The sequence below is a fragment of the Sceloporus undulatus genome, chromosome 5 (assembly GCF_019175285.1).
Source record: "Sceloporus undulatus isolate JIND9_A2432 ecotype Alabama chromosome 5, SceUnd_v1.1, whole genome shotgun sequence".
Classification (NCBI taxonomy): Eukaryota; Metazoa; Chordata; class Lepidosauria; order Squamata; family Phrynosomatidae; genus Sceloporus; species Sceloporus undulatus.
The window spans coordinates 189,936,651-189,963,072 of record NC_056526.1 but is presented as its reverse complement, the minus strand read 5'-3'; the positions used below and the strand labels follow the sequence as shown (position 1 = coordinate 189,963,072).

General features: G+C 43.4%; 1 protein-coding gene across 6 annotated transcripts in view; it reads left to right on the top strand.

Moving 5' to 3' along the window:
- Positions 1-223: 223 nt before the first annotated feature.
- The window catches only part of ALMS1 (ALMS1 centrosome and basal body associated protein), a 111,015-nt gene continuing 84,816 nt past the window's right edge, over positions 224-26,422 (top strand). For 3 of the 6 annotated variants that reach the window (XM_042469045.1, XM_042469042.1, XM_042469043.1), the window contains exons 1-4: positions 226-402; positions 17,387-17,521; positions 19,199-19,394; positions 25,904-26,024. In XM_042469045.1, coding sequence (XP_042324979.1) covers positions 367-402; positions 17,387-17,521; positions 19,199-19,394; positions 25,904-26,024 — 488 coding nt within the window. In that variant the 5' untranslated portion in view covers positions 226-366. Of the gene's footprint in view, positions 403-13,574; positions 13,613-17,386; positions 17,522-19,198; positions 19,395-25,903; positions 26,025-26,422 lie in introns of those variants that run through there. The other 3 variants (XM_042469048.1, XM_042469046.1, XM_042469047.1) reach the window with 3 other exon arrangements.

Below are 26,422 nucleotides of genomic sequence, written 5' to 3'. Positions count from 1 at the left end.
CGCGGGCAGGGAGAAGAATTTGGAGTCGATTGGCTCGTCGTATTCTCCTCTCCCCGCCTCCCTGAGACCCCGCCCCTTGATGCCTTAGAATGACTCCCAACGGCCGCTGACTCGCGCCCGCGTTCCCGCCAATAGGAGGCGGGCGGATCGCGCATACGCTTAAGGCCACGCCCCTTCTTGCTCCTAGTCAGAGCGAGTCCTTAACAACGGAGGGAGCGCAGCGCGCATGCGCGTGTCCTTTCCCTTCTTCTTGGTGTCTGAGTGGAAGCAAGAAAAAGGGGAGCCTGGTTTTGGGGGGACGTGATTTTGGGGGGTTCCCCCATTGTTATACCCCTCCTCTTCCTCCTCCTCGGACTCCCCAAAGCCATGGAAGGACCCCAGAGAGAGGGCAGCCCAGCTCTTGTGAGTAAAAGGGCCAAGCAGAGCCAAAAAGGGGGGTGGTTTTTTTGGGGGGGGGGGGAGGAAGCTTTGGGGGGGCGCCTGAGACTCTGAGGTGCATCTGGAAGAGGCTTAATTGCCTTGTACTGTATGTCATCCTGTTTCAAAGGGAGGCGGGGGGTGCAATGTATGGATTGTCCCAACATATATTCCAGCCATGTAAGCCGCCTGGATCGCTGGCAGGAAGAAAGGCGGGCTACAAGAATCACATGCGTTTGTTTGTTTGTTTATTTATGGGCACAAGGACTGCCCCCCATAAAAGTATTATTATTATTATTATTATTATTATTATTATTAAGTGGTTAATTTTAAAGGTAATATTTGCATCCCGCTCATTGATATCCTGCAGACTGTATTTTAAAGCTCTTTCTCCCTCCCGGCTTTTGAAATGGTCTTCTTCCCTGGAAAAACTTTTCTTTCGAACAGATTGGGGCTATAATATTGTGTTTCTGTGTTGTGTCTGTGTGAGAAGTAACAACTGTAGTATGTCACAAACTTCACAGTCCATAAGCCATAGTATCTCACAGTCATTTTAAAACACGTTTATCACTCCCAAGCATATGCGCTCCTCTGCAGTTCCTGTTGTTGTTGTTGTGTTGTTGTTGTTGTTGTTGTTGTGTGGTTTCAAGTGGTTTCAAATTTATGCTACTCTTTTTTGCATGCTTCTGTACGTCTTTATTCTTTGAGAACTTGGTCATTCTGAACACTCCCCTGTTTTTCCTATGAGCCCTTTTCTCCTTGGAAAGAAAGAAGCGTTGGCACAGTTTGAGAAATCCAGCTTCATTGACACTGAGAAATGTCTTTTCTGGGTGAGGTATCTCAGATTCACAGCTTTCACTGATCATATCTCTGGCAAGTGAGCTGCTATTTCTATCTCCTTTGACTGTGACACCATAGAATTCACTTAAGGTTCAGCCTAGGAATTAGCCTTAAAACGGTGGCTTAAATGGCTTCTTGCTCATGCCTTCTCAGAGCAATCGCAATATCAGTGTTTTGCTTTAGCAAAAAGGAAGACTGCGTTGAAGGTGAGAGCCAGCATGGCATAATGATTGAGCATTGGACTGTGATTTCCTTCTCAGCCACGAAGCCCATTGGGTGACTTTAGGCAAGTCACGCTCTCTCAGCCTCAGGGAAAGGCAATGGCAAACCTCCTCTGAACACATCTTGCCAAGAAAACCCTGTGATAGGTTTGCCTTAGGTCATCATAAGCAAGAAATGACTTGAAGGTACACAACACACACACACACACAACAGGTGGATTGATTCCTGTTCATGGGGTTTTCCTGGCAAGAGGAGATTTGCCTTCTCTGGTGCTTAAATGCATGTACTGTAGTCGCTCACTTGCAAACCAGTTCACTCCCAGCCAGGGGCTCTGGGTCGACTCAGCTTTGCATCTTTCCGTAAATCGCTAAAATTGTCCCCAGCATGTTGGGGGCCCTTGGCTTACACATTGTAAACCGCTTAGGGAGTGCTTAGGTGCACTGATAAGTAGTATAGAAATGCACTTGCTGTTGCTATTCCCCTGAGGCTGAGAGAATGTGACTTGACTCAGGTCACTCAGTGGGTTTCATGGCCCAGCTGGGAACTGGCCTCTGGCCTCCAGAGTCATAGTCAGAGTTCAGCACTCAAACCAGTAAAGAATATTTGGAAGTGGTTTTGCCAGTTCCTTTCTCTTGAAATAGAGCCTGTGGCACCTAGTGCTTATTGGTGGTCTCCCATTCAAATACTAGAGTGACCAGGGGCTCTGGTGCCTTTAGGGTATGTAGGCCTTCTTCAGTTAGCACCATTGATCACTTGTGGGATAAGCTGTTAGGAAGGGAACGTTCCTGATTATATAAGCAGAGAAGTAAGAGGATATAAGATTGCAAGCAAGTTGGTACAGACTGTGTTTCAGTGTTTTTGGGGGAGTTTGTTATTATTTAATATTGGTACTTTTATATTGACCTTTAGTAAAAGTTAAGCACACATGTCTTTGCTTGTGTTGAGCCCCTGCCTTGTTTCCTGTTTTTACAGCTTTGGTAGAAGCTTCTGAAGGGAACTTGGGAAGAGAAATGAACATGCTTCCTCTTAAATTAAAGAATAAATGCATGCCATGTTGCTGTGAATTTACAGATATGCACATAGCCCTGTGCATTTTCTAAAAGAACAAAGGTGCACATTTTCCCTCCTTGTGTTAAAAGACAACAGAGGAATCCTGAGCAGTAATTGTGCAGATTGATTTACAACTTTGCTTTCTCCAGGCCTGTTAAAATGCTATTTTATAGGTACAAATAGCATTGATATAGGTTTGCTGCGATGTTGTGCCACATGGTCGGCATCTTCTAAATTAATCTTTCAGTCTATAAAAGCACTCCAGAATGTGGCAGTGATGGTGACAGTTTTATTACCTCTTTGTCATTATGGTGGAGGCCTGTGACTAAATTAGAGAGGATTACTTCCCCTGTGGGTTAAGAAGCTCCACTGAGCCATAGTGAGTGATGGTGGCCCAATGTTAGGGATGTTTGCGCACTCCTCTCCTTTAAACACCACAAAAGGCGTACTTACTGAAATGAAATAATACAGTGTAGAGAGGGCCCTACACATTTGTTGGGGTTAGGGGCGCAGGACCCCAGTGAAAGTGGGAAAACTGCAACTCTTTTCTTTTTTTCCCTGAGAGATATCTAGGAATCTCTAGGTCCACCAGCATAACTCTATGCATAACTCAAGATCTGGCAGATGTTAACCATAGAATGTGCTGATCTACAAATGCCCAGAGGAGTGTTTTCTCTGGGAATCTCTAGGTCAGTGGTTCTTACCCTGTGGGTCACAACTCCTTTGGGGTTCAAACGACCCTTTGACAGGGGTCCCTTAAGACCCAGGGTTGGTGCCATAATCTATAATACTCTAGTACAGTGGTTCTCAGCCTGTGGATCGCAACCCCTTTGTGGGTTGTGGCATTAGAAAGGTTGAGAACCACTGCTCTGGATCCTCCAGCACGACTCTATGGTAAACCTCTGGCAGAGTTGCACAGGAGGACCTAGTGATTCCTAGAGAGAACATACTGATCAAATCTGTAAAAGTCAGAGCCACAATTATGGAAGGCCAACAGTATATCGCCTCAGTCCTTATCTTCTGCTTGTGTGCAGTTAAGTAATTTCCTATTACATTTAGGAGCGACTGTTGACAAATGTCAGATTCATTTTCCCCAAGAATTTCTGATGCTGGAAAATACTTTTTGAAAGTTAGGACACCATTTTTTTAACTTCCCGACTTTTCTTGTGCTCAGGAGAAGTATTGTTCCTACTGTCACTCTGGGTTAAATGCATTTGAATGAAGGATCCCTAGAGCCAATGGGATTTTAGTTAGACTTGTTTATGTTTGGGGTGTAAATCCAAGTCTTCAGCTGTTTTATGTTCACAGCTGCTCTTGATTTGTATTATGCATAACATCTAATTATTGGGAACTAAGAGGGGCTTGAGATCTACTTCCAGTTATCCAGCAAAGAAGATCCGTTCAGAACCTAATCAGCCAGAGGACTAGTAATGTAATTTGCAAATTGAAATATTGAACATTCAGGCTTCTTATGCCTGAGTGAGTTGCTTCCTGCCTGTGAGCGAAACCAAGACTCTCTCAATTTAATCTCCTGCGTGTTCCTTGTGATTTATTCCATTGAGATCCTAGTTTGATTTTGATGTATCTCAACTCCATCTCTGGAGTGGCTGTCACAGGTTTTGAACATTGTGAAATTGACTGGAAGGGAACTGGGGTTTGCTGGGGTTGGGGTGCACTTTGCATAGAACTAAACTGTATGGCAGAAAAGGGGGCTGTGTTCTTGTCTCTGCTTGTCAGTAATTATATCCTGCTGAGCAGGATGAAGGAAATGGAAGGTGAAGTGTATGTGAGACAGCGTTTGGGTTCGCATGCCATGATAAGCCAAGTGTATGTAGTGGTTTGAGTGCTGGATTATGACTCTGGAGACCAGCATTCGATTCCCAGTTTGGCCATGAAACCCACTGGATGACTTTGAGCAAGTCACACTCTCTCAGCTTCTGGAATGCAGTGCAAACCTCCCTTGAACAAATCTTGCCACAAAAACCCCATGATAGGTTTGCTTTAGGGCAGGAACGTAGCCAGGATTTTAGGAAGGAGGGGGGTCCAGACTAAGTGCCACCATTATAATGGGGCTTGGGTGCGGCAGAGCAACAGCACGTACCATTCATTTTTCTAATGGAAGGGGGGGGTCTGGACCCCAAGGACCCTCCCCCCCCTTGGCTATATCCCTGTTTAGGGTTGCCATAAGCTGGAAATGACTCAAAGGCACCCAACAACCACCACCGAGTGTATCTTGCTTGGTCTGTTGTTTAGATGGAGTACTGTGGTGTACCCATTTACTTCTCTGTGAGGCCGGAGTGACTAAACAGACCATTGAACTTTTGTCTGTGGTTTGCATATTGTGATATTTAAACCTGGCACTCTTTGTTTTGGGGAGGGAGAGACAAGACAAGAGTGCTGGATATTGTAAAATACAAAGCCAAGAGTGACTGGAAAGTGTTGGACAAGACACTGCACTGTTCACGATGAGCTAGAAATCTAGTTTGTCATGGCATTGGTGCATGCCCAGTGTGCATGAACAAGCAGTTATGTGAAGATCTAAACTAAGTGCACATGTGTACAGTGTTGCTGTTGTGTGCCTTCAGGTTTTTTCTGACTTGCGGTGACCCTAAAGTAAGCTTCTCACTGGGTTTTCGTGGCAAGATTGGTTCATGGAAGTATGTTATTGTCTTCCTCCGAGGCCGAAAGAGTGGGACTTTCCAAGGTCGCCCAGTAGTTTTCCATGGCCAGTCGGGAGTTCAAGTCCAGCACCGAAACACTATACTATGCTGGCTCTTGTATATACAGTACCTACTGTATATACTCATGTATAAGTCTAGAAATTTTAGTCAAAAAATTGCCCCCAAAAACCTAGGTCGACTTATCCACTGGTCACTGTAAATACTATACTTTAACTCTTGTTAAAAAGGGAACCATCCCCTGGTGAAAGGCAAGGGTGCAATCTGTCCTAGAAGCACTGACCTCCCTCTGTTCTCTCTTCCATCCAGTATTTAGTGTGAGCCAAAACCATTATGCCTGCCAGAATTTTGTGGGTTCTTTGGCATTGTTTTCCTTTGCTTCATCATTTAGATCCTTAGTTGCATGACCTTAAATTTCACCCTCGACTTGTCCAAGGGTCATATCAAAATCCATAATTTTGGCCCCAAAACCTGCCCTCAACTTATACATGAGGTCGACTTATAGTCGAGTATATACAGTAATATACTTCTGATATTTATAAACTACATAGCGTTGGAAGAGACCCAAGGGCCATCTAGTTCAACCCCCTTCTGCTGTGCATCCCTGACAGATGGCCATCCAGCCTCTGTTCAAAGACCTCCAAAGGAGGAGACTGTACTACACTCTTAGGGAATGTGTGCCACTCTTAAACAACTCCCTCCAAAAGTTGAGGTGGAATCTCTTTACCTGTAGCTTGCATCCATTGTTCCAGTTCCTATTGTCTAGAGCAGCAGAAAATAAGTTTGCTCCATCTGTAGTGTGACACCCCTTCTCATAGGGCTTTATAGACTCCAGACCGTTCATTCATTTTGGTGGACACATTCCAGCTTCTCACTTCCTTTTGAATTGTGGTTCCCAAAACTAGACCCAGTATTCCAGGTGAGGCTTCACCAAAACAGAATATACTTCCCTTGACTCTAGACACTATACTTCCATTGATGCAGCCTAGAACTCGCACATGGCCTCTTTTAGCTGCTGCATCACACTGTTGACTCATGTTCAACTTGTGGCTACTAGGACTGCTAGATCCTTTCACACGTCGTAGTTCATTCAGCCAGGTGTCCCCCATCCTATATCTATGCATTTCATTTTTTCTGCCCAAGTGCAGTACCTTAAATTTCTCCCTGTTGAAGTTCTTTGTTAGTTTTGGCCCCACTTCTAGTCTATTCAGGTCATTCCTCTCCTCTGGGGTATTAGCACTACCTCCTAATTTGGTGTCATCTGCAAACTGATAGCATCACCTCTATTCTTCATCCAAGTCACTGATAAAGATGTTGAATAGCACTGGGCCAGGACCGAGAAACCTGTGGCACCCCACTGGTCATTTCTCTCCAGGACGAAGAAAGAGGAGTCATTGCTGAGCTTGCCCCAAGTTTTCCCGCCTTAGACCAACCACTTCTTATTAAGAACAGGCTGCACAAACAGGGATACAAAGGACAAGGCTCTGACAATTTAGCCAGATGTTAATTTTGCCATAGATAATTTTGCACTACCCGCCCCCATCGAAATGGATGCTGAGTTCATCATTTTTTTTTTCCTAGCTAGGTCCCTAGAGAGTTCTGATCTGTGGTTAACCAATACCCTTCCATTAAATATAGCTTGGCAAGAGTTACTAGGTAGGCTGGATATACTGTGTGTATCTGACCTTCCAGTTTGAGTCATACTCATATGAGGAGAGAAGCTATAACCCATGCCAGTTATACAGTGCTCCCGGACTGTCTCAAAATCATCTCAAATCTGCTAAGTAGACCTAATAGACAGGCCTTGCCAGGGACCTTTGCTGTTAAGTAGGCTACAGAATGAGAAGCTATGAACTAGGAAGACAGGCGGTTGTTGTGGATGTTTGGATTCAAAATATGTACTGTAGGCCTTGTCCTTAATGTCGAAAAGGCCTATGCCAAAAATAATTTCAGTTATGGTCAGGTATCGATTATTCTTATGGCCTGCCCCCAAATTAGAACTACCATTGTGCCATATTTAGGGTGCATTTTAAAAGTATATAAGACCCATAAGGAGGAGAGATTAAAGCTTGCTTTCTGACTGGAAAACTTGTTCATATCTACTTGCTGACTGGTTAAGAAGGAAAAGAGCGCCTCAGGGGAAGTGTGTTTGCTTGTTATGTTTTGTTCCTCTCGCTTTCATTTACTTAAACATTATATGTTCATTGAGATGCTTTATATTCTATTCTATATGTCCCTTCAAGTGGCCTGACAGTTTATGGAGGGATTCTATGAATTTTATAGGGTTTTCTTAGGCAAGGAATACTCTGAAGTGGTTTTGCTGTTCCTTCCTCTGAAACATCAGCCTACAAAACCTGGTATTGTTGGTGGTCTCCCATCCAAGTACTAACCAGTGCGTGGCCCTGCTTACCTTCCAAGATCAGATGGACTCTGGTGCATTTAGGGTATTTAGGCCCTTCTGCTTTGTTATTAAGCAGTTATGTATCAGTAAATAAGTGTTATGTTAGTTGTCATTGTTAACTATCCTCAAGTCAACCCAGACTTTTAACCTGTGTATAGGCATCTAAGTTCCGTTATATACAGTTGGATAGTAACAAATGGTGACCCTTTGCAAAATGCCAAAATCATAGTTTGATTTTTAGAATTTTTGGGGTGGGGTTGGAATACTTTCAATCCATGGTGACTGCATTTAAGAATGCAGAATCTGTGCAATATGGAGGGCTGCCTGTACAAAATACAGTAAAACATATATACATCAGTTGTCACTTCCGATTCAAAAGGGATCTGTTCTGGACCCCCCCCACTGCGAATCGGAAAAACCACCAATATGAGCCCAATGTTTTAATGGACCACACTCCCATGTACACCTGCCATTTTTACTCTGGTTCTTGTCCACAGAAATTCAAAATTGCGAACGGGAAGTCAGCAGAATCCGACGGGCCGATTGTATAGACATATGTTTTTCAATATGTATTCATGTTAATATTTTGTAAGCACTTTTGAGTCCCAGTTTTGGAGGAAAAGATGGGATAAGTCACCGTTCCAGCTTAGAACATCCAAAAGACAGAATGCACGTGTTGAGAGGTTCCTGGACAATGGCACTGTATACTCTTCTGTCACCATTACAGGACCTAATGATGTCAGTCACAACATGGGGCTTTTTCACTCCTTCATCTCCAAAAAGCATCCTTCGGAGTGTGGTGGGGCCTCCTTCCTTGGAGCTCTTTAAACAGAGGCTTGATGGCCATCTGTGGCTATGCTTGATTGAGAGTTCCTGCATGACAGAATGAGGTTGGACTGGATGGCCTTTGTGGTCTCTTCCAACTCTGTAATTCTATGATTCTATATTTGTTGTCTTCAATCAGCACGTATGATCCATAGAATCATGGAATCATAGATTTGGAAGAGACCTCAAGGGCCAACAAAGCCAATGCCCCTGCATGCAGGAATTTTAATCAAAGCACCCCTGACCGATGCCATCCAGCCTGTGTTTAAAGACCTCCAAGAAGGAGCTGCCACTACACTCTAAACAGCATCTTCCATGTTGAACAGCTCTTACTATCAGTAAGTTCCTCTAATGTTGAGGGAAAATCCCTTATCCGTAGTTGAATCCAGCTCCGTGTCCTATTCTCGCGGAGCAGCAAAAACATGCTTGCTCCATCTTCAATATGATATCCTTCAACATAAACATGACTGATCACCTCTAACCTTCTCTTCTCAGGCTAAACATACCCAGTTCCCTAAGTTGTTCCTCATGGGGCTGGCTCTGATTCTACGTGGGGCCAAAAGGCCATCTTTCTGCAAAGGGCAAAATTCATAGCGGTATTCAACAACCAGTGGGAGGCAGCACATTCGACTGTCAGGCTCGTTTTGCCACAGCCTCAAGCTTTGCCTGGACAGTTTTACCGATCCCCCGCCTTCCACTCTTTATTATTATTCCTTCAATCCCTGGAAGAAATTTCCCCGGTTCCGGAGACATTCCCGGAACTTGGCAACGCTGGTCGGGACTCTTGCCATGGAGTTTGGCTGCCGTTCGGGGAATTGAGAAGGACTGCTTTGTGGCGGCTTTTGGAGGACACATCTTTCTTTTCCACTCTTGGGTGTTATTACTTTGCCCCCCTCCTGTTTCCGGCCACGGGCACTTTCACTGCCGTCTGGATTTCTTGCCAGCCGAATTTGCGATGGCAAGGGCCATTTGCACTGCAGAGCCTCTGATTCCTCTTGCTTTTAACTTGCTTCATGTTTTTCTTCATCTTCTTTAGCAATGCGGAAGAAGAAACAGGTATGTTTTGGGACAATATAGCAAATCAAAAGAAAAATGAACCCATGCTCTGAAATTATATGGTTATCATACAGTTCTCCAGATGATGATAGATTGCAACTGCCATCGTTCCTGATTATTGGTAATGCTGGCTAGGGTTGTGGGAAATTGCAGTCCAACAACATATTGTGGGCACATGATTCCTGCCCCCAAGCTAGACCCTTTTACAGGGAAATGGCATTTTTGTCCCAAAGTGGCAAACTGGTGTTGTGAAATTTTTTATTTTCCTCTGCCCTAGTCATAGAAACATGGGATCATAGAGTTGGAAAGACCTCAAGGGCCATCCGTCCAACCCTTTGCTATGCAGGAATACACAGTCAATGAATGCTGTGTTTTCTTCATTCATGAGAACTGGGGTTATTGCTAGGTCAGGGTCGGCAACCCCCGCCCGGGGCCACATGCGGCCTGCCAAGGCCAGGGACCGGCCGCGTCGTGCTGCTGCCGCGGCGCAATCGCCGGCAGCACCAGGCTCTGGGGGGTGCCAGCCTCCTCTCGCCCGCGCGAAGCCAAGGCGGCGTCGCTCGTGCGAGAGGCCGGGGCCTTTGGGGGGGGGGGGGCCGCTGGCCTCTTCCTTCCTGGACCTCTGCTCAGAGGTGAGGGAAGGGAGGATAGGAAGGAAGAAGGAGAGAGAGTGGAAGGGGGAGAGAAAGAAAGGGAGAAAGATAGGAAAGAAGAAGAGATGGAGGAAGGAGAGTTGAAAGGAGGGAAGGAAGAAAAGAGGTGTTGGAGGGAGAGATGGGGAGAGGGAGAGAAGAGAAGAGAAAGGAAGGGTGGGAGGAAAAAGGAAGGAGAGAGAAGATGGAAGGAAAGAAAGGAGGAAGAGAGGTGGAGGGAGGGAGAGAAGAGAAAGGGGAGAATGAGAAAGGGGGGGGAAGGAAAAGGAAGAGAGAGATGGGTGGAAGAAGGAAAGAGATGAAAAGAAGGAGACAAGAGTGGAAGGGATGGAAAGAAAGAAAGAAAGAGCTGTGTGGAGGTAGAGATGAAGAGAAGAGAGCCAGGAGAAGAAAGAAGGAAGGGGAAATGAAGGCGAGAAGGATTGAAAGAGTGTGGAGGGAGAGAGATGGGGAAGGGAGGAGGAAGACAGACATGGGAGGGGGATGTGAAGGGAGACATAGGGAAGGAGGAAGGAGAAAGAGAAGGGAGATGGAGGAGAAGGGATGGACCTCTGCCTCCAGCAGGAAGGGAAAGAAGGAAGGAAGGAAAGAGGTGTGGGGAGAGAGAGATGGGGGAAGGGAAGGAGCTGAAGACAGAGGGAAGGAAGAAGGAAGGGAGAGAAAGGGAGAGGGAAATAAAGGAAGAGGTGGCTATGGGGGAAGGGAAGAAAGGGGAAATAAAGGAACGGAGGAAGAAGAGATTAATGGAAGAAGGAAAGAAAGGACATAAACGGGAGAGTGAGAGCGGGGGACTAAAGGAAATGGAGGAAGAAAGGCATGGAAGGGTAGTAGAAGGGGAAAGGGAAATAGAAAGGAAAAGATAAGGAGAACGGAGAAGAGAGAGATGGATGGAAGGAAAAAGAGTGGAGTGAGGGAAGGAATTGGGAGAATGAGAAAAGGAGATGGAAGAAAGAAAAGGAGGAAGAAAAGAGAATGAATGTAGATGGGGGGGGGGTCTGGGCCGGGGGGCTCTAGTGCTGGTGCCTGCCGTTGGCTTTTTTGGCTCCTGACGTGGGGCCCGTCAGGGGCCCGGAGAGGCGGGCCCAGCACTGGCCCCCGCCCCCGGAGGGTGGAAGCTCCACCCGCTTCGGCCCCCCCAGTTGTCTGAGGGACAGAAACCCGCCCCGGCTCACAAAGGTTGCCTACCCCTGGCTTAGGTACTTGTAACACACAGTCTTTCTTCCTGCAGTAGCCCTTGTAAGCAGCCATTGGTTAGTTAAGCCGTGTAGTGTGATGATTTGAGCACTGGACTATGACTGTGGTGGACGGGTCCCAACCCTGTTCAGTCACAGAATGCACTGGGCGATCTTGGACAAGTCACCACTCTCAGCCTAAGAGGACGGAAAAGTCATCCCCTCCCTGCACAAATCTTGCCAAGAAAAACCCTGTGATAAGTGTGCCTTAGGGTCGCAATAAGTCAGAAATGCTGTGAAGGCACACAACAACGAGAGGTTGGATGTTTGCCACAGGATTATGGTGGAAGCTTGTTAGCTTCTTACTTGTGCATGGGTTTGTGCAAATCGCTTTGTGAACTTTCTGTCCTTTCCTCTCCTGCATTTAGCTTTGGACTGTTCAGTCCGCACTGCAGTGTTGCTGTTGTTTCTTTGGTCTTGTTTCTTTGCAGACTTTATCACCCTTTTCTTCATGGGCATGGGTTTTCTGAAAGTCTAAGGCAGGGGTAGGCAACCTTTTGAGCCGGGGGGCGGGTTGCTGTCCCTCAGACAACTGGGGGGCGAAGCCAAAAAATAAATAATTAAATAATTTTAAAAAAAATTTACATATAATAAAAGGAAACAGTAGGACAACATTTTTCAAATGGTGGACACTTTTTTTAAAAAAGTGGAGGACCGCAACAAAATTAAAAAAATTGCTGATTTTTAAAAAACATTAATATAATGCATGTTTCTGAGGCATCTATAGACAATTGCCCCCTTGCCCTGCGCGCGAGAGGCCAAAGGCCCGGCAGCAATCGGGCGGCAGACGGGTTGGGCCGGTCCCAAGGCTTGCTGGGCCACATCCGGCCACGGGCCGCAGGTTGCCTAACTTGGTTATTAGGTTTAAAACCTCTTTATACATTCTGATATTATGGTTGGGAATTCCTTAAAGCATTTTAATTCTCTTTTGCAGTAATGATTTGCTGCTGATTTCCCCACTTTTATCTGTTATGAAATACTCCTTTAGGGCTGGATTAACCTAAGGCTTCCTTTCTTTCCGTTTTGGTTCATATTTTTGGAATATCTTCACTTCATTGCTTTCAGTAGCTCCGATCTGTCTTATCTTGTAACTTATTAACTTGACATGCTGCCTTTCTTCTTCTTCTCCTTCATCTGACAGGCATTTGAGATTTAGGATGTTTTTTGGTCTTTTTCATGTACCATTCTTCTCATGCCAAGGTGAACCTAATTTCACTGCAACCAGTCTCACATCTTTAAACATGCTACTAATGAAGTTGAATTCCCATGTTAATCCTTATTTAACATCTAACAAAGCTCTTTCCCTTTAGGTCTGTTAGACAGACTTCCCTGGAGAGAAGTTATTCCAGTTTTGTTAATTTGAGGTTATTGTCTATTAGCAGTTGTTTCCGAAGCTGCCAAGATAAATATTATTCTGCACAGTCTCTGTACCAAATGGCATAACTTCTTGGACATTTGTATTCCCTCTGTATTGCTCTTTCATTTCCTTATTTTCTTTACTCTTTGGCAACTAGTCACATAAAATGTGTTGTTTCTGTCAACTTCCTCCATTGCTAATGTGCACTTCCAGGGTAGTTAATTGGTGTCTTTGAGGCATGAGACATTCTGTTTGCTTGTTACTGGCATCTATTCCCCAGTTTCTTCTTAATGCTAATTTGTTATGCTTGCATGGAAAAACTGTCTGAAGGGCTAATTCTGTGTGTATATCTTACAGCTGTTGAGTTGGGACTGGCATCTCAAAGGTATGCCTATCTAGTGAAATTATTGCTCTTCCCTCTTCTCTTTTTACAGTATCTTCCAAAATTGAAACCAAAACTGAAAGATTGTCTTTTCAGGAGAGGAAGCAATAAGCCAAAATGGGTGATAGGGCTTTCCAGCGACACTGCTAACAGCGCATTGTGTGTATTTGATTCAGCATGGACACTTCCCATTAGTCTGTGTCAGGATATAACATGCCTAGACAGTTCATGAAAGTTGTCAGGATGAGGCAAATGAATCCCACAGATGCCTCAGCCTTCATGACAGTGGTGTAGTAGATGTATACACAAGGTGTAATTCCACTCCTATTGCTGGGGGTGGATGTTGGGTAGAGAGGAACTTGCCATTTTGCTCCTTACTGCTTTTTGTTCATGGGATCGGGGCTATTTGGAATATCTTCCTGCCACTTACATTATTTATTATTATTACTACATGTCCTAATCCTACTCTTCCTTCTGACAAGGGAAGCTTCCAGCTTTGGTAAGTTCTGAGATTGGTGCCCATTAATTCTGAAATGAGGTTGCTCTCCCTTCAGTCCTCCACTGATTCTGTAGAATATGTGGATTTAGTTAACCCAGTTGTAGGTACTCACTTAGGCTCATGGAGTGATCCACTGAGTAGAAAGGTCAGGGCCAGAAGAGTTGGGAACCTTTGTAGTTGGTACGTTTGGGATGAAGTTTATAGTGAATTATTAGGGGAAGATGTGGGTAGCAAAGTAAGCTGCTTAAGAAGCAAGACTGTAAAGCATCAGTGAGAAGGACATGCACAAATGATGTTTTTGTTCCTCCTGTTTCTCACATTTTCTGCCTTTACCATTTCCACTTTTCTCTTGGGCTCTCCTCTTCTTGGACTCATTGTTTTTGTTGTACTGCGACCACATTGGAAGTGATCTTGGTTTGATATTTTCCCTCTTAAAATTAGGATCGTTAGCTTTTAATGTTTACTCTGTCATCGTCCAGGTAGAAGGATGTGGAAGATACCATGGTAGTTTATTTTAATCAGGGTCACGGATTGCTGTTGTGAGAAATGTAAGTAGGATACTGCTACCTTTTCTGCTTTTTATCTAGTGGAAACTGGCAATGACTTTCTGAAAAGTTGTGTGTATTTCTTAGCTTCTTCTTCAGAATAATTTGCATTTGATAACATATTTTGAAGGTTAAACAATATTGATCCCGGAGACCATTTAGTTATGTTGCTCTCTGTCATAGGAAATAGCACTCTTTATTTATTTTTTTACATTTATTGCTCCTTATATTTGTTCTAGTTCATTAAAAAAGCCTTTCTACAAATGTGCAGAATTTTGTTTAATACAGGAATGAACACAAGGCGCACGTTTGCCATGTTTTGAGGATTTCTCTGAGAATGCCTGTAGATCTGCCATGTTTTGAGGACTTGGGTTAAATCCACTGTTAATTCAACTAAATATGAATTTGTTGAAGTGAAGTTGCATTGATTTCAATAGATCTACTTTAGGTTGGAACATCTTTGGTGCATTATGCCTGTTTATTTTATTTACATATATTTATTGCACTTACATCCCAGCTTTCTTGGGATCCATTCTACTTATTAAAGAGAAGGGGTATTTCCGTAGTTGGTCTGGTTATAAGAAAATGGCTTTTTGGAACCTTGAAATATATTTAAATCTATTTGTGAAGGATATTTTGTTGTTAACATTTTTATTTATTTCTTTGGGAGTTTAGAAGGAAATGTGTTGCAGAAACACATGAGCAAAGTAAATAATTCAGGCAGGTGGAGAATTCTCTCTCTCTCTTTCTGTGTTTGTGTATGGAGAGTTATTTTTCCCTTTTCTTGGTTTCATGCTGAGATGCTCATCAGGCTCCCTCTTCCCTCTCCCTTTCTAATGCAAGATAATGGAACGGTTTCTCCACTGACATGCATATAGACCAGCCAGCCCTCTACAAAAATAAAGGCAGGTCATGGGGAAGCATCCCGAGGGCAGCAACATCTAGTGCGGCTGGCTAGCGGGTGGGATGGCATCCCTATGTCCCCCATTTTTATCAATGCACCCCTGCCCTGAAATCCTCCCATTTGCTTTTATGGGGAGTGTTCTTACAAATTTTATCTCTGTTTCTTCCTGTCTGCATTAACTTCATTTTCTGTTTGAGAAAATACATACACACCATGCTCCATTTTTGACTGCTTCAACCACAAAGCAGCCATTTTGTGACTAGTTATGGCCTTCACAGCAGATATGTCAAGAACCTGCCTATGGCAGTTTTTAAAACCAGCAGGTCCCATGCTTTGAGGGGCTTTAACAAACAGAAAGCGGCATTTTGAACTGAGCTTGGAAACAGGCATTTGCCAAAAGCAATGGTGTTATACCATCTTAATGCCCAACAATAATCTATACTATATGTGAAGTATTGGGAGTTTGCAGACCATCTAGAGAAGCAGCGTTTTCATACTTTCTAGAAACCCCCTTACTAGAAAGTATGAAAACACTGCTTCTCAGGTGCTGGCCACAGACTGCATGTGGCCCTTGGACTCAGCATTTGTTGTGGTCTCCTGAGTCCTTCCCATTCCAGAAGCTCCCCTGAATCTGGTACTGCTTCTAAATGCCTCCATTTTTCTGTGGATTCCCTCTCAAAATGGCACCTGGATGTGAGATTACAACATTTCCTGTCATTATTAGAGAAATTGCAGAAGAAAACTGTTATTTGGGCTAGCTGTGTGGGTGGGCACAGCCTGTGTACACACTTAGGAGGGAAAAAATGGCCCCTGGTCCCCTTGCAGCGGCCCATCTTCGGTGTTTTGTTTTTGGTGCTGCTGTTCCCTCTTCTTTATTTAGTAGAGAAGAAGAACTAATATGGCTTGTTCCGCCCCCCCCCCCCCCCCCCCCCCATGGCTTTATAGAGGCTACTTTGAAGGTTAAATGATAGCATTGTCTTTTGCTTCTATTTGCTCACTGTGGACCCTTTTGACTAGGCTATGGCCTTACTGGTCTATTTGGTTGCCATTGAGAACCTGCACATAATGACCCTTGCTTGGCCTATCCAGTATCGATATCTATTGCTTTTCATGCTGTGCTAATTGCCTTTATTGTTTATGCTTCATCACTCACAGCTTTCCAGTTGCCTGAGGGTCATAGGTGCATCCTATTCAGTTTGTGCCTTTTAATAAACCGAATTCAAGAGGGAGGTGGTGGTTAAAGTGGGGCGGGGGCTTATCCAGTGCATTTTAAAATGTTGTAAAATTCTGACTTTTAAAATAAAGGCTTGTGGATTTTTATTTACCAGACACCCCCCCCCCCCCAAATTTGGCAAGGTTGCCATGCAAGGCTGCATTTCATCACCCTATTTGTTTAACTTGTATGCAGAACGTATCATACCCAAAGCTGGATCAGACGGAAAGAGGTGTGAAAATTAGAGAAGGGAACATCAGCAGTTTAAGATATGCATATGACACCATACTACTGGTAGAAAATTCCAAAGGCTTTGAACAACTACTGAAGAAAGTCAAGGGAAGGCAGTGCATAGGCAGGTTTACAGCTGAATGTAAGGAAAAAACATTAAGGAAACAAAAGTAATGACCACTGATAATTTACATACATTTAAAGTAGACAATGAAATCCTTGAGATACTCAAACATTTTCTATACCGTGTCTCATTAATTAAAACAGAGACTACAGTCAAGGAATCAGAAGATGAGTAGGATCTGGAAGGGCAGCTATGAAGGAAGTACACAAGATCCTCAAGTACTGTATAAAGTTTTCTCCATATTCTGTCCTAACAGTGGCCTCTTTTCCTGAGTACAGATTACATGTTAGGATAATGAAATGTTGTGGTACACTCATTTCTTTTAACAGCAGCCCATGGTTTTTCATGATCTACGCAACCAAAGACTTTGCTAGAATCTATGAAGCAAAGGCTGATTTCTTTCCTGAAGTTCTTTTGTGCACTCCATTATCCAGTGTATGTTTGCAGTATGATCCCATGTACCTCTCAGCCACCATTAGTGACTTCTTCCTGTTGTGATTCTGGTGATTCTGTCTCTTCAGGATTCTTGCTTGAATTTTAGTTGCAGAAGTTTTCGGTGCCTTGTGAGTACTCATATAATTGGATTGAGCAGTCTCTTTATTTTGGGCGATAATTCATGTCCTACCTTGCTGCTTTAGGCAACCGATATAAAATATTCTGAAACATCAGTTCATTTCTAAAACCTAAATAACTCTGTGGGCTGAAACACTGTGAAAAACAAGTGGTCTAATCCTGATGGTTGTTGTGTTTGTTCCAGCCTATTGCGACAACACCACCACTTGCTGGACAGAAGGAAGAACTATTAAGCCAAAGCAGCAGTGGGACCCAGATTTCTAATGCCAGCGGTGTCTCTTTGGGAGAAGTGATACGACGTAGATCTGCTACTAACTGGGTAAATATGAAATGCTGCCTGTACATTTTTTGTGGTGACCCATAGAAACACAAATGTTTGGTTAAGCAGAATATTTTGAATGGAACAGATGTTTTAGGACTAAACCAAGATCTGTGGTGTCACCCTGTTCATCTTTCTGGGGACATGCCCTTGTACAATCTGATTATGACTGTGCAGAGGAGACCTGATCCTTCATCTTTGGAGAAGGCTATTGAAATATTACTGATGTTAGGGATATAGGTCCAAAACACACTGCAGAAATAATCCAGTTTGAGACCGCTTTAACTGTCCTTGCTCAGTGCTAGGGAACTCTGGGAGTTTGGTGAGACATTTAGCCTTCTCTATCAGAGACCTCTGGTGCCACAATAAGCTACATTTTCCAGGATTCACTAGCACTGAGCCAGGGCAGTTAAACCAGTCTCAAAGGGGATTATTTCTGCAGTGTGTTTTGGACCATAGGTGTTACCTCCGGCGATTTCAAGAGCTACTCTTAGATATCCTGGGCTGGATCCTGATTGTCTCCTACAAACAAAAGGGAACTTTCCATTTGCAGAATGCACCAAAATCCAGTAAAGTCTCTAGTTGGAGAAAGTGGAGAGATTATTTTTGCCATCCTCCTGGCCTGTGCCCAAGCAGTATTTCCAAAGCTCTAGAAAGTGCTATCCTTCAATACAGCTTTTCAGGGGGGAAAAGGTGTTGGATGAAAATTGTCTATCGCCTCCCCCTCTCCAGTCAGGAGCATCCCATGAGTATAATTGCATCCATGGAAATTTTGGATCTAGTTCATCATCCTACTAGACACTTATGGAGACTGTACAGTTATGAGTTCTCGGTATTCCAGTTCATGCAATAGTCTTGTGCATATATTTTTTTAATTCCTTATAGGTGTCCATACTAGAAGTCACACTAGAACAGTTTGTTCATTGCTAAATGCTGGACAGATCCCCAGATAACAAAGTCCTTCTGGAGTGCCTCACCAGGGGCTATGCTGACTTGGGCTGCTGGGAGTTGTGTGCCTTCAAGTCATTTCCAACTTGTGTCGACCCCAAGGTTAACATCATGGGGGTTTCTGGACATGATTTGTCTAGAATGCTTTTGCCCTTGCCTTCTTCTGAGGCAGTACCTTCCAGTAAGGGAATGGCAAACCTCCTCTGAAGAAATCTTGACAAGAAAACCTTTGTGGCAGGTGCATAACAACAAAAGTGTATGAGACAACTGTGTTCTGTTGTGACAGCTGTGCTGGATTTGTATCCTCTTGTTGGCTGCAGGATTTCTATATTGAATGCCACCCTGTTGTATCCATCCTATGGAAGCAGATCTACCTACAGAATCCTAAACACTGAACAAATATTGCATGTTCCTAGTATTATAGTGCTTACTGAATAAATTTTCATTGTGGACAAAATCTGTTTCACTAAATGTTGGCGGCTGCCACATCCTGGTTGTCAGCATGTTGATCTTAATGGACATCAACAGAATGATCTTGCAGAAATCTAATTGGGTGAAGTGGCTAGGCCCTCGGCAGATAAGGAATCCTTGAAGTTTGTGTTTTAGAGGTGTGTGTGTGTGTGTTTGTATGTGTATATATGTGTGTGTGGGCTCACACACACACGTAGATCTAATAACAAGGAGTCTGTATAACTTTCTGTGGATCTTCCCGCTTCTATATTTCATCAGGAGATGGAAGAATGGTACCAGCCTTGTACAGAAGTGGATGCCAGTAATCTAATAGTGGCCATAGGATGGAAGATGAGCCAGACCCCTGGAGCTTGTGACTTGACAGAGTTCACAACTATGGAGGAAGGTTTTGTTACTCCTGCAGAGACTTTTGGGAGGCAGCAAGCACCTAATGTGACACACAGTCCAATCCTAGGTACATTCTATGTACTGTTCTATTATTATTATTATTATTATTATTATTATTATTATTATTATTATTATTTAAAATAATGTTTTACAAATGCAGTGGTGTCTTTTCTGAAGGCAGCTTTGTATCCATTTATTCTTTACTGTAGAGACAAACCTGTATATTCAGTAAGAGAAGCAAAAAGGTGTTGCTGATGGGGAAAATACCTATCACATTGTAAGATAACAAATGAAAGAACCTCTGCTGTTCTGACTGAAGTCAAGTAGTCCTGGGATAATGTTGCCAGGGCTGGTACTGGGACAGAGTTGGCATATGGGCTTCGTGTAGACTCTGGTCCATGTTTTGTCTTTGCTATGGAGCTTTTTCTGATAAGCAGCTGTTTTAGGCCTTTTGGTTTTGCAGCGACAGACTAACATGGCTGCCTTTCTGAAACTTCAGCAGTTGTTGCAACTGAACATTTTGTTTAGGTTTCTTGGGTTTAGAAAAGCTCTTCTCTCTTCACTTGTATATTTTCATTTATTAAATTTTTATCCCACTGTCCTTGTTTGCCTGTAACCGTACACGGTTAAGTAGCCTGAGTGCAAATTGTAGTTTTTCCTTGCCAACTCTATGTGTCAGTAGTCAATATGTACATGTACATGTCTGTGGACAGGCTGTAAAAGATTTCTAGTCTTACACTTTTTATTTTCTGAGGTGATGTGCAAGGTGCTGAGGTTCTTCCACTTTTCCAGTGATTGTTGGACTTCAGGTTACAGCTGAAATGTGCAACACAAGAGCCAGACTGCAAAATGCTGGGACTGAGACTTTGGCTTTGCTGTGCTTCCCCCTTATTTCTTCATATGAAGGTGGTCTGACGTCTGGTGGAGTCACTGATCTTCATTTCCTTCTAGAACCTTGTCTTGCTCATCCCGAAAGCCCCTAATCTTCAGGGAGGGGGACACTAGGGCCATTTCCAGAAGAGGGGAAAGCCATGGATGTGAGAAAGAGAGAAGAATGTGTGAGAAATGGAAACTTTATATGCTAATTTAGATCCTATTTCTGTTTAATAGTACTGTATGTGCCATCCCAGTGGTAAGGGTGGTTAATAGCAGAATTAAAATAGCTATAACAGCCCTCTAAAATGGAAACTGCTGAAAATATAACATATGGAAAAATGATTATAACATGACTAAGGGAGTTATATTCGGATTCCGTACTGCACTTACATTTTTGTAGCAGTCAGATGTTTTAGCAACCGAAGGGAAGCCATTGAAAATGATATATCGCCCACACTCTGATCTCTCCCTGCCACTTCATGTTCTGACTTATGGTGGCAGCTCTTGCTCTCAGCTTAAGCTTCAGCGTTTAGTCACTGGCAGACTTGCATTTCCGATTGTGACTGTGGAGGTACTGGATGGTTCAGTGCATATTGCTCACAGAGTTGGAATTTTGATAATGGGCAGTTAAGCATTTCACTTGATTTGAGCTGGAACAAGGGGCACAATATCCTTGCTGTGCTCGCAGAGGTGTAAGCGTAAGTTCTCCGCTCTAGGAGCAACCCCAGTCTTCTGTCTGCTCTGGCAGTTACTAGTGTTGGAAGCAGAACATGTGCAGTGAAGTGACTGGCTGTGCAAGCAAGAGTAATTTATTTTGTTAATATCCAATCCTTCCTCCAGATAGCTTGAGGCAATGTTTATAGACTCATTCCATTTCATGTGGGTAGTCTACATGACTTAGTGGTTTGAGTGTTGGACTCTGACTCTGAAGACCAGGATTCAATTCTCAGCTTGGCCATGGAACCCACTTGAGCAAGTCACATGCTCTCAGCCTCAGGGGAAGGCAATGGCAAACCTCCTCTGAACAAATCTTGCTAAGAAAACCTCATGATAAGGCCTTATGGCCTTAGGGTGGCCATAAGTCGAAAACTGCTTGAAGATTCACAAGAAGAACAACACAGTCTAAATTAGTGTAGAGGGAAAGTTTGCAAGTAGGGTTCCTAACAGATGGTGTGGGATATATAGTGGTGTAGGATATATAGTGTAAGCTGGGCTTTGCATGCTGTTGTATTAACAAGCATCTTCAGACATCTGGGATAAAAGGGTGGAATCATTCTCCCACCCAGACCCACTTTAGTCCACTTGTCAAACAGTATACCTTGTTTAATACAGTTGCCTACTTTGCTCTTGAAAGAGGCATTAGTTTCCTCAGCTCTGTAGCATTCCCCCTAATGATTTTTTTCTTGGTCAGATGTATTTTCAGTCTGTTCTCTCAGAGCTTGTGAATCTTATCTGCAGTGGAACGGAAAGGGCAGGTGAGTGGCTTGGTAAAAGTGATGCTTTTCTTTGGCCGCCTGGCCTTGGTGTCCTTGAGCCTTGCTATATTGCTAAGTATGAATCTTCTCAGTATTCCTTCTCTTGCTGTAGCAGCTGCATATCATACCCTTTTTAGGTAAAATTCTTCCTGGAAGATAAATGCCCAAATGCCACTCTTGTAGTTACCAAATTTCTCTCTGAGGAAGCTAGGATCAGAACCCATTATGTATAAAGGGACAGTTAGAGTTGAGCTAGATAGTTAGAGTTTGCAACTTCCGTGACTCTTGTATTATTGTTGGCAGTTTTATTTTGGGGAATTTGATATGGCACATTTTCTCCGCTAAACAGTGTAGTTAGTACACAAGGGGGAAAAGAAGAATAGGAAAGACAGAAAATGGACCTTTTGTTTCTGAAGCTTTCCTTTACTTGTGGCCTGGTTGCTGGGTAACTACAAGCACAATACATGCTTATATCATTCCTATTCCAAGCCTTGGAAACAGGGGCATGTTCAGAGCATTGCTGTTTCTGGCTTCTTGTTTACAGTCCATATCCTTTGTGTTGAAAAGTTCAAATTCATCTCCAGGGAAAGGAATCCCACGTCAGGAGACCAGGTACATTATGAAAATTAAGCACAGGATGCTTTTCAATGGTCTTTTAAAAAGTATTTGGGCAGGGAAGAGTGGGTGGGAGTGGAAACTTATCGGTTCTGAGACCAGCACCACGTCCGGAAGTCTTTTTCCACCTGTTTTCCCATCTTTATCCAGCACTGAGACTAGCTCTACATAGTTCTCAAATCTTCCAAGCTTTCCTTGCTTTTTTTTTTTTAAAAGAAACAATACCTGAGAATTTGAGAGAATTGCATTCGGTGCTTAAATGATGTGATAACAGCTCTGTTTCCTTAAGCAATTTCATTTTCACCTCAACATTAGGAGGAACTTCCTGAGAGTAAGGGCTGTTCGACAGTGGAACACACTCCTTCCTCTGAGTGTAATGGAGTCTCCTTCTTTGGAGGTCTTTAAGCAGAGGCTGGATGGCCATCTGAAAGGGATGGTTTGATTGAGAGTTCCTGCATGGCAGAATGGGGTTGGACTGGATGGCCCTTGGGGTCTCTTCCAACTCTACGATTCTATGATTCTATGATTTTACCCTTGCAACTCTTCCAGATTTGTCAACAGGTTTCATTCATATATAAAGAAATAAGTCCATCAAAGCCTGTCTCCAACAGTTGTGAGATTCTACACATACATTGGCTTGTTTTATTTTGTAAGTAGTGCCTCAGTAATAAACCTCCAAAATAAATGCCTCATTTTCTAGATGGTGCCAAGATCATGCAGAGAGCCAGTGTGGCCTAATGGTTTGAGTGTTGGATTAGGACTCTGGGAGACCAGGGTTTGAATCCTCACTCAGCCATGGAAACCCACTGGGTGACCTTGGGCAAGTCACATTCTCTCGGCCTAAGAGGAAGACAGTAGTGAACCTCCTCTGAGCAGATCTTGCCAAGAAAACCATATGATAGAGTTGCCATAGCCGATGTTGACTTGAAGGACCATAACAACAAGCCAGCCTTATCACTTGAACCTCAGAGGACGGGTCAGTTTCTAATGAAATGAAAGTGCTAAAAGAATGAGAGACGTTCACATTGAATTAATATTACCAAAGCGTTCAAATTTGGCTTGAACTGGAGATCATGACAGTCCGAAAGCATCTCGAATATCTTTTGAAAACAATGTATTTTCAAAGGTATGCACTGTAGTATGTTCTTGTGTGTTCAGAAATGTTCTGTGCAACAAGAGATTTGTTTGGCCCTTGAACTGTTGTCTTGACAGCAATGGCTAAACTGTAGATTATGGCATACTAGTCTACTGAAAATATTTAACTTAAGACACCGTTGAGCATAAATACCCAGCTGCAGAAGTCTTCCTTTTCTTCCCCATCTGGCTTTGCTCTGGCCAGTTAATTCTGCTGTGTTTCCATACTGGATGTGATGGGACTGTTCTTAAATAAGAGAGACAGTAGAATTAACTGCTACCCAAGGAGTCTACCTGGTGAATATCGGTATGAATCACTGCTTGGGCGTGCAATTTTTCCAAGCAGGAGGCAATTTTGGAACAGTGAAAACACATGGAGAATAAGTATGTTTTGGGGCTGCATCATTTTTAATCTTTTAGAAAGTCTAGACTTTTTGGGTGTAAAAGTGGGGTTTTCCTCCTCTTCTAATTCAGAAGAATAGTGACATATTTCAGAAATGTGGGAAACACTGGTCCTGGAGAATAAAGGAGTTCTAGAGCATACAGAAGTTGGCTGTTCTCAGCATGCAGCATATTAACCTGTGATTGTAGAAGCTGTTCTCTTCACTGTTTGTTCTTTGTCTCCCGAAAAGAGGACAGCTTTTGCAAACGCAATTGAGCAAATACAGTGATGGTTGCTGATCCTTTCCCTCCCACCCACCTTCCCCGCATTGTGTGAAACAGAAAGAGAAACAACCCTCAAGGGATGTGTTTGTGGTGCTGTGATGGAGACCTTCTTGGCTTTCAGATTTTCTTTCCTCCAACCTTTGAGCCTAGAAAGAGACTCCTGTTTTCCTTTGACTTTATTTTAAGATGGGGATGGAGGAATTGTGGGTCAGGGCTAGATTCTTCCACCCTAACATTTTGGGTGTTGGCAGTTACACATAACAGCAAAACAGAGGTGAAGAATGAATTGAACTTAGGCCATAAGTCAGCAACGACTTGAAAGCACACAACATGAACAAGGGGGCTTAAAGGTTTTCTTGTGTACCACTTAAATAGCTGTTCCCTGCTTAGTTAATGGAAACTTGAATTCAGGTACTTATTGCTTCCCTTAGAAGGACAGAATGGCAAAAACTAGAACCATTAATAGAAAATACCAAGATTAGTTGGCCACGTCTGCTTGAACAGACAAAATTGCAGATTATAGGTGTAAAAACTGACCTAGCCATCAGGTGTTCAGAAAGAGAATCTCCTTGCAGAAGTGTACAAAGGAATTGTGTAGGACCTTTGAGGCTAACTACTGTATATACTCAGGTATAAGTCTAGAAATTTTGGTCAAAAGCGGACCCCATTTTGTAAGTTGTTTTACATTGATTTTCTTGCTTCATCCTTTAGATCTGTTGCCACATGCCCTTAAGTTTTACCCTCGACTTATCCATGGGTCATATCAAAATCCATAATTTTGGCCCCAAAATCTACCCTCGACTTATACATGAGGTTGACTAATAGTCGAGTATATATGATAAAAGGAAAAAATGGGCAGCATAAGCTTTCATAGACTCAATTGGCTTTGTCATATTCATCCATGTAGTCAACAAGATTGATGGGGTGCTCCATTCTGACCTCAGCAGATGTGTTGGTCATGGTCACACTCTTGCAGGGAGCTGCTTGGCTGGTGAAGCTGAAGTTGTGGTGGCAGTGATATGAAGGAGGTCGGGCCAGTGGGGATGGTGTGGTGGATGTGTAGACATGTGCAGAACTGGGTGCAGCCCAGTTGCGCTGGATGCAGCCCAATCCCGTGTCCTCATGTTCAACACATCCAGGTTCATAGAATCATAGAGTTGGAAGAGACCACAAGGGCCAACTCTGTGCCATGCAGGAATACAGAATCAAAGCACCCCCAACAGTTGGCCATCCAGTCTGTTTAAAAACAGCTTTCAAAAAAGGAGGCTCCACCACCCTCCGAGGCAGCGTCTTCCACTGTTGAGATGGAATCTCTTTTCCGCTTCACACTGGAGTTTTAGCAGTTTCTGTCAAACTGGGTTAATGTCTTAAAGAAGTGGATTCTCTGTGTGCAGTGTGATCACACTGGATATGGAGTGAGTCCGGGGCTTTTTGGCCAGTGTAGACAAACCCACAGACTTAACACAACGAGAAGAAGGAATGACTGTTTTATTGAGCTGGATCCATACAAATATTTCTTACCAGACATTAGAGGTTATTTCATTCCCCTAAATTAGTATTATGGAATTTATTTTTATTTTTATTGATAATGTGATCTTTATTAAGATGACTGTACACCATTTTTGCAATCTGTGCATTTCAGTTTGATTCATTTTTGTCGCTTAATGTTGTTGTGTTGCACAGCTTTTAACCACACATGGTTTTTAAAGCCCATGCCAGTTGGCAAGGCAGTTGCATTCGTAAGGCTTTGATTAGCAAGCCATGACTTTTCAGTCTTCCCACATCACCCTGGTATTTGTAATCTTGACAGAAATTCAGGACAGTTGCCTCTCTCCCAAACTCCCACTGCTGACGACATACGCAACTCAAGGCCAAACCTTCTTCAACGAGACAGTCTTCCAGCCAGCAGAAGTGGACTTTGCTGCTTTGAGGTGAGTTAAACCTACTACTTTGCTTGAGCTGTTGTGAGCTGCTTTCTTTAAGGCAATCAGTTTCCTTTCAGTTACATGGGTCTTGTCCAAATGTTAACTAATTTTAACTTGTATTTCTAACCCAATTATTACCTTTGGTTGGCACCAGTCACCTCTCTTTGTTAGATCTTGTGGCATGTGAAAAAAAACCCTCAGAGAAGTGTGTATTCACATTCCTCGGCTTTCACAGAAGACATGGAAAGGTAATATTATTTCCTACAAAAGCAAAGCACTCTGGGAAGCAAGGGGGTTGTATTAGCCCCCCAGGAGGCCTTGGAGGGTCACATTGCAACCTCCCTGACTTGTTTTGGCTGTAGTGCCCCCAATACCCCGTAGGCGCCGTGGGGGCATTTTTGCCA